Source organism: Nomia melanderi, chromosome 2 (assembly GCF_051020985.1).
Source record: "Nomia melanderi isolate GNS246 chromosome 2, iyNomMela1, whole genome shotgun sequence".
Lineage (NCBI taxonomy): Eukaryota > Metazoa > Arthropoda > Insecta > Hymenoptera > Halictidae > Nomia > Nomia melanderi.
Window position 1 is genome coordinate 3,077,503 of NC_135000.1, and position 14,818 is coordinate 3,092,320.

The following is a 14,818-nucleotide window of genomic DNA, read 5'->3' on the forward strand; positions in this document are numbered from 1 at the left end:
TCGCATAAATACGTTACACAAGTAAATAAGTCCGACGATCGCTTAGCAAAAAGATACAAGCGTATGTTTCGCAATTAAAAATTGTTTAACCATGTACAAGAATAATGTATACATACAAAATACGTAGAGATATATACGCGCATACAAAGAAACAATTAAATTACATCCTAACCGAATATACAGTTAAATACCAGTGGGTGATTATTAATGTAAAAATGTGCAATGTGACTCAGTGGGTGTAAGATTATTATTCCGTGTGTGTAAAAGGTAGAAAGCTGTAAAAAAGTAAACGAGGGAGGTCCGTGATGGTTGTCGCCCAGCGTACGACTGTTTTGTCGCGTTTCTTCACGATCATTTCCGGTAATTGTTGCGGGGTGGGAGATACTGATTGCTTCCAGCGTCAGTGAATCCTCCCCTTCCTGAAAAATTGAAAAAGAAGATTTAATAACGTGAAAAATATTTTTTGCGGGTAAATGAAAATGTGAGCGACACTGATTCTAATGTCAAACATCATAATTCCAGAGAATGCAATGGGTACAATTAAGTCAGGGTAGACATTAATTCATAGGATATTATTTTTTGAATATGAATACTAATTTGTGTGGATAGTAATTAGTTAAACCTATATTTTTGTATTCTTCCTTTATATTGTACTTTGAGCTCCTATTAGTGGATAATGCAATTGCTTCTCAAAATATTGTATTTCCGATACTGCAAAGATACATATCGCAAAAATTTATATTGCGATTTTGCAAAAATTCCCATATTGCAATATTCCACAAATTCTCTGATTGCAATTGTGCAAAAATTCCAATATTACAATATTGCAAAACTGCTCATACTGCAATCTTACAGAAATTTCCATATTGTAATATTCCAAAAATTTTCGTATCGCAATGTTACAAAACTTCTCGTATTGCGATTTTTAAGAAATTGCCATATTGCAAGAATTCTTCATTAATCGCTAACTTGTATAATTGCTAATATTATTAATAATGCATCATTGTTCCCAGACAAGTTGTAACCACCACCCTGATATCCACCTTGGTATCCACCAGCACCTCCTTGGTAACCACCGGCGCCACCTTGGTAACCACCACCAGCGCCTCCTCCGTAACCTCCTCCGGCACCTCCGCGACTGAATTGGGCCTGTCCCTCGTACTGAACATCAGCAGTGTATCCGTTAGCGTCGTCAGCCATGTACTTAACAATCTGTGTTCTCGAATCTGGCAACAAGACTCTGTATTCCCCTGTGACCACATTACCATCGCTGCTCTCGCGTTGGGAGTAGTCGTTACCACTCGGAGGATCGTACACCTCATATTGGAAGTTGTATGGCTGAGGCTAAAAACAAGATACCCATTACCATAGTCGCTAAAAAGTCTCGATTTGAGGTGTATGAAATTTTATAAACATTATTTAGTAAATCTTCACGCCATGTATTCTTCTAAGGCAATAAAATAAACTCTATAGTAAATGTCTTGGCTAGGTCTCGGTAAGGTCTCTAACATCATAAAACAACTCTACAGTAAGTATCTTGATTTAACATCAGAAATAGTGTCTAATCTAACATGAAGTGTCTGATCTAACATCAAAAATAAACTCTATAATAAGTGTCTTAGCTAGGCCTTAATTAGGTCTCCAACATCATAGATAAAATCCACAGTAAATGTCTGCAAACCTAGTTATAATGTAATTTATCGGATAATTTTAATGCCACAAAATGTTGAATTTTATGGTACTGCGCTCACCCTGCCATTGTCGCCACGTCCGTATCCGCCAAAACCACCCTGGTATCCTCCATCCTGGTAGCCTCCAGGACCACCGCCACCAGCGCCACCACCGAATCCAGGAGCTCCGTAAGCAGTGGATGGCCGTCCACCGAATCCGCTACCGTCACCACCACCACCGCCAGGTGCCCCGTAGGACGTGGAGGGTCTCCTGAAGCCACCACCTACGCCGCTGTCTCCGTTGAATCCCCCTGTACCGCCGAATCCACCTCCGCCTGGTCTGTTATACTGGTAGCCACTTCCACCGGCGCCACCACCCGACAACAGTCCAGCGAGTGCATTACTGCTGAGACAGGAGAGCACCAACAGCCCTGTCGTTAACTGAAATAGTAGTGGAAACCACATTTTTAGAATAGGGTAATTCCAGTACCGAATGAAATGACCTGAATTCCTCTATATTGCCCTTAGTGGTATGCTGTATAGTACAAAGGCCTATTTGACTATTCTTCTTATTTTCACTTGATTTCACAAATATATTTTCTTCCTTTGTACTCTCTAGGCTCCGCTACATTGCTATTTATAGTATTAAATATTCTATTTTAGTAGAGTAGGAGGAACTACCCTCAGGTTTCTGCATTTGCTACACAAGTTTCCTTTAAGAAGGAAAATAAAGGATTTAAAAAATGTTAGGATATAAGATTTTTTGGTTTTCATTGAGGGTACTATAGAAACAGCTTGGAGTTAATGGTAGGTTACAAAATAGACTGGAGTGCTTAGGGTTAATAATATTTATGATGTAATGGTTCTTTTAAGGAGTGGGCCATCTCTACCTGACTTAGCATACAGAAACATTCAATGAAATATTCAAGGAAGCATGTAATAGGATAAAAAAGAGATTCTGCCCTGTACGATTATTATGAGATTGTTAGTTTCAAGAAGAAATTCAATATCTCCTGGATTCAGTTTCCTTCATTCAATCACTCTTGATTGAAAGGTACAAGGATAGGCCTGTCAGGGATACTACAATTTCCAAGGAATGACAGGAGGCTGAGATTAGATGGTGGAATTGTGCAAGATCAGGAAAGGGAACAAAGAGCAAGTGACATTGTAATTAGGAAGTTTCTCATAAAAAGGAATGAGTGTGCAACAAAGCAATAATAATTACTGCTGAAGGAAGTGGAGAGGAAAGAGGTTAAGGTAAAGCAGATGAAGATAATAAAGGGGGGATGAAGAACAATTTAGCAGCACTAGGAAACAGTGAGAGTAAAGAGAAAATAGAACAACAAAGGATAAGGAAGTTGAGATGTACATAGATAATAAGATAATATAAAAAGCATGCAATACATAATATTATATAAAGCAAATTAGAATGAGCAGTTTAAGGATAACCATCTGATACAAGCAATTCAAAGTAAAAAAATTAATTACTCTTAAAGAGAAACCTAATGAGTGATTGGTTTGTTGAATTTGTTTTTCTTTAAGAGTAGTTCGTTTTTCTACTTTGAATTGCTTGTATCAGATGGTTATCCTTAAAGTACTCATTCTAATTTGCTTTATATAATATTAGGTATTTCATGCTCTTTATATTATCTTATCATCTATGATTTCACCTATTAAATAAAATGAGTACAGTACACAGTGAAATATTATTTAAAACTAGAAAACAAATGCTTCCAATGGTTCAAATATTAGACTTGTTAGTGTTCGATTGTTGCAACTGTTCAATGTAACTAGAAAATTTCAAATGTAATAATTCTTGTTTAGGTGTCCCAGTCTGACTTATCCGGTGCTCAAGCGATTCTCGCATCTTAGATAGCCTCCCATCACCAGGCAATAGAAAATTACCGAATTACTCTGGGCAAACTACTCGAATACGAGGAGCATGTATTCCCAACGAACTGATTGCTCGATTTCACCATTGGATGTCATTAATGTCTCTAACAAAATGAGTCGCGGCGAACGTTGACGGTGTGGCGAATAGAAAGCCTCGCGTGCCAATGATTTGCGGGGACGCGTAACACGTGTGTGGCGAAATTAATATCTCGGCGAGACGGGGATGATTACCGAGCGATTTCCAATCGACAGCGCGTCCTACTCGACGATTTTTTTTATGCTCAACGTGAACGAATGAATTTCAATCGAAACAGGTCGGAAACTTAACCCTTTGCCCTGTGATTTATTTCTTAACGCGTTAAATGCTGTGTCACCCACCGATGACCGACGCTTCTGAATTGCGTGACAAAAATTACAGTATGCAAGGTGACTGTTGTCGACTAAAAATATTTAGTAACATGAGTAAGTTGACAACAGTGTAATGTAAGAATTCTGATGCCAAATAATGAATAATTGTTCTTATTCACCTTTAGCTACGAAGGAAGAAATCATGTATAAAACGTTCGAGATTCTCGTGGCACTTAACGTGTTAACTATGATCAATACAATTATATTATCATCAATCATTTGTTAGAGAAAGAAAGAATTTTTATACTAATTCTATGCCTATGTAGGTTGACAGGAAGTTCGATTTCTAAACACTTCGATTTCTCAAATTCAGTTGAAAATTTTCGTCACGAGTTTGACCCGATATTGTAGGTCAAAGGATTAAAAAACAAATAAAAGATAGATATAAAGGGAACCACGAAATTATCCAAATTATATTCGTCCCAGAATAGCCAAAAACTGTGATTCGAAAATTTGCTACTTTTCTGATCAGTTATCTATAATTCTCTTCACTTCCACATAGAAACATTTTCCCCTCAGAAACCCAAGAAACCAAACGCAATATCCAAACAAGAAACTAAACGATCAACAGTAAACGAACGTTAACCGAAATATTAATTCAAAGCGTTAACTTAAATTTTAATTCAAATCAAATACTCGATTCGTTTAACACTAAAACTACCGAGCATTTAATACAATTAATACGTAATCCCTATAGAAATGGTAACAATAGATTATTTTCAGTTGCTTCGGACATCCATTACAGTATCCAAGTGAAGCTCTATTTTCAAGATCATTTCGAACATTCAATGCCTTTAAGATATCGATCATTACGAAACGAACAAATCGAAACCGGTCATTGTTACTAGCAGTTCTAGTGTTGAATTCTACAAAATCGTGAGAGACATTATTGTCCCTTGTCTTTTCAGACAGAGTAATTCTGACGGATAAAGACGGTGGCCATCGCACCCCGATGGCCACCGGATGGATATAGCCTACCTGATGGTAATTCATATTGCTGTTATGGAGCGAAGACGCGAAGCGAACTGAGAAGATGATCCACGGCAGAGTTTATATACCAAGCGGACCCTTTGTTACAGTTTATCCTTAGCGTTGCATAGCCACGTGTATTAACCAGCGTATTAGAATGACCGTCTCTGGGTGTGGGAGGTGGAGAGGAGCAGCGCATCTTCCCTTCACTCGGGCGAGATGCATCATGGGAAGAGGCATCATCCCGGTTGATGACTGAAACAGCTTTAAATTTTAATTGGATCCACGCACGTGACTGTTCGGCTATTGGGCTAGCCAGGAAAGGAAAGAGCCCCGGGATCAGCCGAATGGGAGGTCTACGCGTTCCCCTTCTGGCTCGTACGCTGCCTCTGCCATTCTTCTTCCCTCATTTTGCAATTGTCTCTCGGAGGACCCGCTGGTAGCCAGGGAGACTTTTTATCAGTGTTCTTTCACTGTTTTGGATTGTACTATTAGTCTTCGATTTGGGGTTTTCTGTTAAGCATTTGGAGATGAGTTGGATACCGTTGAATATATCTGATTTATATAGAATTGAAGAATTTAGTTATGTAAAGAATAAGAGATTAGTATATAGTTTTGTTATTTTATAAGGTTTATGGTATAATATTTCATTTAGTTTTCTATGGGAAAGGTTTCTAATGCTTATAACACTCCCTGTGCATAAAGGAATTAATAATTGTGTATGTTAAAAAGTATCGAAATTAGGGTCACAGTCTTTCAGTGTTTTGGATTAGATTATTGATCTTGGATTTGGTTTCTTTGTCAATTAGTTGGAGATAAGTTGCATACTGTTACCTTATCAGGTAAAAAGGTTTATACACATACGTAGAGTCGAAAGTTGCAATCGAAGAATTTAATTATATAAATGATATGAGTACGATATTTAATTTAGCTCTTTTGGCAAAGGTTTCTAATGCTTATCAAAATCACTGTATATAAAGGATTAATCGTTATGTATGTTAAAAAATATTGAAATTAAAGTCAAAGCCTGTTGACTATACCAGGTGTATACATGCAGAATCGAAAGTTGCAATCGAAGAATTTAATTACATAAACGAGGAAAGGTTATTATTTTCACATATTTAAGGGTTTGATATTTAATTTAGCTCTGTATGGAAAAGGTCTTCAATGCTCATACAAGTCCCTATTTATAAAGGGTTAAACATTGTGTATATTAAAAAGTATTAAAATTCCAAACAGAATTGATGTACTTGCTTCTCCATCCTGAGCAAAAGTATTGGATTTTCTATAATGGATTTAATGACGTTGTTTTTCATTCTGAACTCTGGAATTTTATTCTCTACCCCTAACTAATGCATTCAATTTTCTACCCGCAATTGAAGTATTTTATTTATCTATCTATCTAATCTATCTTTCAGCTTAGACTAAAATATTCAATTTTCCACCAAAATTTAGCCTTCAATTGACATCTATTTTATTTCATTTCTGGTTTATGTAGGAAAACGCAAATGAATCGCAATCTGCAAATGTTAAATAGGATGGTAAATGTGTTCAGTTGGTCACTGTTACCGAATGACCTAACAGAGTCATGCTTCTTTTCCAGGACCAGTTGGGTGGGATTCTACAATATACATTGTTTCCTGTTTGCTCATCAGTGATGCTAGTTAGGAGGAATTCCTGAACTATTACAATCAACCCCTGAAGAATATCCATCATATAATTTTCATTTATAATACCTTGGTAATATATTTCTCGTTTAAAAAAATTCGAATGAATAAATAAAAGAATAAAAATACGAAACCAGGTTAAAAAAATATTTCGGGCAATCAAAGGAAACAAACATAAGAAATATTGAACTTGTAATTGTTCTGTACAATCGTTTACACACCGTATAACTTACATAACAGTTTTATTCGAGATGTGCCTTCAAGGAAAATTAACGACCCAATAAAAATCGAATAGAATTCAAACGGTTACTGATGCTGCTAATAAAAAGGCTAATACACTTTCATTATAACGTCATGCTCCGCAACGAGGGAAGAAGTTGTCACGTTTCATCGAACGTTCACCGGTAGTGTGCACTTAATAAACACACGCGAGCAGCGGGCTCACGCGGCAGAGGTGAAAGATAATTACCTAAAAAAGTATTACAATTAGGATTATTATTATTCTCGCGGGTACCGTACGCGGGACCGTATTTGGAAAGTTCAAAGAGCTGGAGATTCCCTTGAATCTGTTATTCCACGTTGAACCTAACGAAAAAAGACGGAAATGGAAACAATAGCTGCTGGTAACATTTTTATTGCATCGGAAATTGTACAATACTTCAAATTCTACATAGTATAAGTCTAGCTCTAAATTCTGACTAGTTCGAATGTAATTTCAAATTCTGAATAGCTCAAATGCAATAACTTTGAGTTCTAAATAGTTTAAATGGAATAGCCATAAATTCTGACTAGTTCGAATGTAGTTTCAAATTCTGAATAGCCGAAATGCAATAACTTTGAGTTCTAAATAGTTCAAATTCTATGGCATTGAATTCTAAATAAGTCAAATGCTATAGCGTCGAATTCTAAATAGGTCATATGCTATAGCTTCAGATTTTAAATAGTTCAAATGAAATAGCCATAAATTCTGACTAGTTCGAATGTAGTTTCAAATTCTGAATAGCCGAAATGCAATAACTTTGAGTTCTAAATAGTTTAAATTCTATGGCATTGAATTCTAAATAAGTCAAATGCTATAGCGTCGAATTCTAAATAGGTCATATGCTATAGCTTCAGATTTTAAATGGTTCAAATGCTATAGCTGGGCATTCTGAATAGTTCAAATGTTATAACTTCAAATTTTATACAGTTCAAATATTATATCTTAGATTTCTAAATAGTTCAAATGCTGTAACTTCAAATTTTAAACAGTTCAAACGCTATAGCTTCAAATTCCAAATAGGACAAAGTCCTCTAACTCTAAATCCTAAACACTTCAGCACCCATATCTCCATGTCTCAAATACTCTAAGTCCTACAGCTCTAACTCGTAAGTGCTCTAAACCCTACAGCACCGAGTCCCTGTAGCGTCCTTAACAACCATGAAAACGATTACTTAATTTTAACAGGTTTTTTACTTTATTTCCGTGGCGCAGCGGTTAAGCGAAACGAGCACTTGTCATGGGTAATGGCGGCAATTACCACGGCCATTGATATAATCGTGACCGTAAAGACGTCCGCTCACATCTTCCCAAATTGTTATAGTTCTTTTATTCCTTGAACCACCGTTCTCCCTTTCTTCGTTCGTCACGATGGGGGAGACGATTACGAAAACGTGTAAGTACACGCATATACTTTTCGCCGGCACCAAGATTGATTTCCAGGCCCCGGATTGCGAATGATCTAGAGCTCGTTGCTATACACACAGAAAGTTGACTGATGCCGGGAGTCATGCCGCGGCATGAAATCATCAGCGAAGACCTTCGCTTGCGTTCACTTTCCAAAAGGGATTCACCTAACACGTGTGGATCATGTGAATTCGAATTTTATTAATTTCATTTCATTATGTTCCACTTTCCAGCCAATAAACGGAGAAACTTTAATTATTACCATATACACCTTCTTCGGTACTATATAATTGTTTATTGGTTTATACATTGCTTTGTTTTATTTTCCTGTGAGTATGATTCATCTTCGAATCATCTAACTCAATCTCATCTTAATGTATTTGCCAAGTGTTTCTTGTAAGAATGAAAAAAGAATGTTATACAATTGATATTCCATGGTATCAGAGTAAACCTACATTGTAAGAATTAATATTTTATTTTATACTCTTGTTAAGACGTGAACAGCAGCTTGTGGTTTTTATGTGTACCAGGGTGTTGAAGTGTATGTGCTCAGAAGCTAGTAATTACTGAGGTAATCCTCACTGAAAGATGATGCAATACAGTTGATATAATGAACATTTTAAGGCGATACTTTCATCAGGAATGTTTTTAAAAATCATCTTGCAAATGAACAGTTGTTGCAGCTTGTATATCCTAATCACCGTACAGGATCTTTTAATTTTGAATATTTTTTTTCTTTTACGATCGTCAGAAGACATCCAGTCCTTGTGCAAGGGGATTAGAAAAAGGGAAATTAGTAAGGTAATAAAATTGAAGATATATGAACGATGTTTAATCAAGGTAATGCATTTTAATGCAGAGTAAATTATCGTTACACGTCTTGCAACGATATTTTAAGAATTTGTACTTCACTTCTCACGTAACTTCTTGCAATGCGGTGATCAATATCACGGACGAACGTAGTAAATAATCGTGTGAGCCGAATGACACGAATCGTCATCCGACTCCGCTATTATTATTCATTTCGTAAAACATATTGCTCGCTCAGAATTACCCGGCAGTGCTTAAATCGCCAAACGTAGACAATTCTTGCGACATGTTCGCCCATTACTTTGCTTGCAACCCCTTTGTAGATCATTCATCTATCACAATCAACATTAACATAAGACATTTTTAAATTAAGATAACAAGAATATATAACATTTTGTTTGCGACAAACGGTACAATCATTTTCATATATAATTTAATTTCTTCCATTATTGTTCAATTTTCATCAGAAAATTATCACTAGTATTTATATAAATGAATTCATAAGCGTTGTCTGGAAAAATTCTAAAATGCTTCCACTAATCTCTTTATCTAAAAAAGTTTCACTACTATATTAATTTCAGATTTATCAGTAGACCTTTTACATTTACTAGTAGATCTTTAATAAAGCCTGATCAACTTTTACTGTTAAATCTATTAATAAATCTAAAAGTTCTACCAATAAACCTAAAATTATTATAGTACTAACAGAAACATTCTGAAACACTTCTAAATACCTAATACATACCTAAAAAGTTTCTAACAGACTTTCACTAATACCTTTATGTAAAAAAGTCTCACTGATACAATAATTTTAGATTTATCAGTAGAACTTTTACATTTACTAGTAGGTGTTTAGTAGAATCTGATCAACTTTTACTGTTAAATCTATTAATAAATCTAAAAGTTCTACCAATAAACCTGAAATTATTATAGTACTAACAGAAACATTCTGAAACACTTCTAAATACCTAATACATACCTAAAAAGTTTCTAAAAGACTTTCACTAATACCTGTATGTAAAAGAGTCTCACTAATATAATAATTTTAGATTTATCAGTAGAACTTTTACATTCACTGGTAGGTGTTTAGTAGAATCTGATCAACTTTTACTATTAAATCTATTAATACATCTAAAAGTTCTACTAACAAATCTAATATCATTATGGTACTAAGGCTCTTTACCAAAAACATTCTGAAACACTTCCAAGCACCACAATGTTGCAGGTTCACCGGCAACGCCCCGACAAGGAACGTTCCACCGATTCAGGGTTGCCATGGCCCCCAGATCCTCCCGAAGAAACAAACCAGTCGAATCAAATCACGATCGTTATCGATCGGTCCATTAATCAACGATATTACGCAAAACGACCCGTTAGCCATGGCACGTCCGACCGTCGAGAAGGAACACCGTCAATTTATTATAATTATTCGCCGTCGGCCCAGTGTTTACGGGCCTGCCCAACCGCTAATTTCTTTCTTAATCCGATTTCGTAATCGGCAAACGGGGGGATTATTGCGCTGTCCGTAATCTGATCGGGTTGGACGCGATACACGTCGCGGGGTGGTTAATTGATCCCGACATAATTATCGCTAATTACAGCTGACACAATGTTGTGGACCGTGTTGCGCGCACAGCCAGTAAAAATCCCTAGGGAAAGAGGGAGACACCGTAAAGAAGAGGATCTGCGCGCAGAACGCCCAGCGAGCTGGGGATTCACCCAGTTCTACGGCGAGTGAACGTTTTGACGTGAGGCCTACACCGTAATCGGGGATAAACGGTGGTATTGCGTAATCATTGCGATGCGGAAGACGCGTGGAGCACACTGCATAAGTATGTATCTAGTCCTGCTCAGCGGCGTCACTGGAGGGGAAATTCTTTGATCGACGCACAGTGAGATATTTTCCCGATCCGGGCGGCTAAAATGAAAGACAGGTTTATATCGAGTTTTTACATAAAAATATGGGAATGTAATACAGTGATATACCATAATATGCAATTATATGGCGTATAACAATAAATTTATTAACCCTCTGTGGGCCAATGTAACTTTGAAGTCACATACCGGTATATTGACATCTTGTTGATTTATATCTTTTTGCATTTAAAGTGGTGAATAAAATGAGGTAATCGATTAACTGCAACTTTTATACGCTCAAGCGTGAAAGTTTAACGTCATTGTAACTTGAAAGTTACGAGATATATTCGTTTGATGAAATTATGGAAACTATTGAATACATTGTTAATTCGTATTCTTATGTAGATATTTATTAATTTTGTACTGCATAGATTTTGTTATAATCGTGAACAAAAATTCGGCCCATAGAAGGTTAATATGAATTATATATAATTTCATATATTTGCACAAAAATGTGTATATTTATATATCGCTGCATAAGTATGTATCTGGTCCTGCTCAGCGGCGTCACTGGAGGGGAAATTCTTTGATCGACGCACAGCGAGATATTTGCCCAATCCGGGCGACTAAAATGAAAGACAGGTTTATATCGAGGTTTTACATGAAAATGTAGGAATGTATATAGGCATATACAATAGTATGCGATTATATGGCGTATAACAATAAATTTATTAACCCATTGCTGGCGAAGATTCTCTGAAATATACAAAACTCTCAACAGATGAAGCTAAATTATATAATAATTACTTAAAGAATAGAAAAATAGGAAATTATGCGCTGATCTCTTGGTATTCCAGTAATTAAATCATTTGTTTACTACTTAGACTTCCAAATATGAAAATTTCATCTCGTCGAAATGTCGACATTCATCCGCAAAGGGTTAATATAAATTATACATAGTTTCATATATTTGTGCAAAAAATTATACGTTTATATATCACATATTACATGATGCAGTGTACGATAATATAGTATATAATGCGTAATAATGCATCATAAATAATATATAATTGTTTAATTTATTGATTTTCTATTAATTTTCTATGGACATTTTTCCAATTTTTCTTGCATAGTATTATTCTATAAGGGTTAGTATAAATTATATATAATTACATAAGACATTTATTATTCATAGTATTATACAATTACCTGAACAACAGAAAAATAGGAAACTATGTGCATTTGGATAAAAATATTTTGCATTTGTTTGAAGATAGGAAGCTATTGCCTTTCTGAACAATGATGTAAAAAGTTTGAGAAATTTTCATAATTAAGACACAAACGTTCGAAGTTGAATAATTGAGTTCTTTTGCAGAATTGATTTTCTCAAAGGTTGTGGATGATGGGGTAAAACGGATTGCATATTCGATTTTAGTATGAGAAGCACTGTTAAAGAACTTTTCAAAATATTCCTAATGAAACGAGTAATTTAAACATTTTTATTTATTACAGAATCTCTATTGTGACTAAGCATTCTCAAACATTCTTAAACATTCTCATCATAGATTACACTGGTTTATGAAATTAAAATTCTCCATTCGGCATTTAACTATTTTATTTTCTTTGTAAAATTCACAATGAAACGAGTCATTTAAAGATTTGTATTTACTACAGAATCTCTATTGTGACTAAGCATTCTAAAACATTTTTAAACATTCTCATCACAAATTACACTGGTTTATGAAATTAAAATTCTCCATTCGACGTGTGACTGTTTTATTTTCTTTGTAAAATTCACAATGAAACGAGTCATTTAAAGACTTGTATTTACTACAGAATCTCTATTGTGACTAAGCGTTCTAAGTTCTATTGTTCTCTAACGTTTGAAACGTTGAGATAGTAAAAGAATGACACTGGCAGATATAATTCTAAAGCACAGCTGAGACATAAAGAAAGGTGAAGGCCGTTTATTCTTTAAAAGAGCCGTTTACCAATGGCATTTACGAAAACGATGTGACATAATCGAGGCCGCGCGAGACGGGATGCGCGTTTAATCGACGCCAGAAGAGTTTGAAAGTGCTTTCTGCGTGTGCAACACTCTTGGCACTCCATTTAAAGCTAATTTCCTTGACTTCGTTTAAACTGCCGGAGAACGGTCAGCAGAAGATCCAGAAGACGTTACGTTTCTCTTTCCACGCTACGTCGAATGAATGATCCTGATCGAGATCTGGCAGCCGATTCCGACATAATGTAATTTAACAATTTATCAAGGTACGGATCGCTGTCTGAATTCTGTGATTTCTGCAATACAATATATCACTGCGATTCTAAAAATTAGTATTATTAAGGCAATGAAATTCTTAATGGAGTGCTGTTTAAAAGTAATTTTTGAATGCTTGGCAACGATGGTGAACAAAGCCATTTGATCAGTAAATTTTTGATAAATAAAAATGATAATTTTTTAAATATTTTATAACATTTTGATAATTTCAATGTTTCATAACATTCTGATAATTTTAATATTCTGTAAAGTTCTAATAATTTGAATATTCTGTAAGATTCTGAAAATCTTTTAATTTTATAATATTCTAGTAATTTTAATACTCTACAATATTCTGATAATTTCAAAATTCCATAATATCCTAACAATTCTAATATTCCGCAATACAATACAATTAAAGAATTGTATTTCATTTATATTTAGGAAAACGAATGATACAATTGATATAATTAATCGTGTATCCATCAATATTTCATCACAGAAAGTATTTAGATAATCATTTATCCTCGTAAAGAATCAATCTTCGATGCCAACGAATTCACCGACTAAATCTTAATGTTCTTTTCCTTATGAATGGCTCTTGGCCTGTCTGATCATGTATTGGATCATTCTACTGCGCCAGCAGGACATTAGAACACACGTTTCCAGGATCGTTAAACGATCTATGATTTGTGGCAGATGAAAAAAAATCATTCTATAACAATAATAACACCCGGATGCGCATTCTTGTGCGCGTTTTAAAGCGAGGGTGAGCACGAACGGTGTAAGGTTGCGAAAAAGGTTTCGTGGAAGGATGTTGTAACCAGTAATGCGTCCGACTGAACGTATATACGCGCATCTTGGTCATAGTTCGATATGAAACACGTCAGCGGTTACGGTGGAACGCGACTAATGATGAGAAGAACACCAACGCTTTGAATTTATGATTGAAAAACCCGGATGAAATGAATAGAAGACGCTCGACTGTTCTGCAACCGAAAAATGGACTAATCACTTTGTATTCGCTTTCTTTATCTCAGAAATTTGCATAAATACAAATTCATTTATTTCATTTATTTATTACGTTTTATATACTATTCGTTACATGAATAATGATATTAATATTAATATGTTATTAATAAGAAGAATTTTACTATTAATAACAATTAATAATCATTTTAATATTCTATAATACAATTAATTTCATTAATAATATTATAGTAACATTAAAATTGTTAAGAATAAAGTAAAAGGGTAATAACAAGAATATCGATATTAATATCAATATTAATGAAATATTAATTTCTAGAAGTTAAATCTGTCTGTTTAGGAGTCATTTTGAGATTCAGTATTATTATTTTTATTACAAACAGGAATTTTAAAAAGCCCTTAATAAATCATGATTTTAACCCTTTGCGGGCGGATGTCGGAATTTCGATAAGATGAAATATTCATATTTGGAAGACTAATTCGCGAACAAATGATTTAATTAGTCGAACAGCAAGAGATCAGACCGTGGTTTCCTCTTCTTCTATTAATTAAGCAATTGATATGTAATTTAGCTTTGTATATTGAAGGTTTCGCATGTTTCGAAGAATTATCGTCCGCAAAGGGTTAA

General features: G+C 35.0%; 1 protein-coding gene across 1 annotated transcript; it reads right to left on the reverse strand.

Moving 5' to 3' along the window:
- Positions 1-229: 229 nt before the first annotated feature.
- On the reverse strand, positions 230-5,139 carry LOC116425924 (uncharacterized). Its single transcript, XM_076374521.1, is given in 5 exon segments — positions 230-419; positions 1,044-1,344; positions 1,752-2,111; positions 4,950-4,976; positions 4,978-5,139. Coding segments are annotated over 5 exon segments (918 nt in total). The 3' UTR covers positions 230-351.
- Between the last annotated feature and the right edge of the window lie 9,679 nt (positions 5,140-14,818).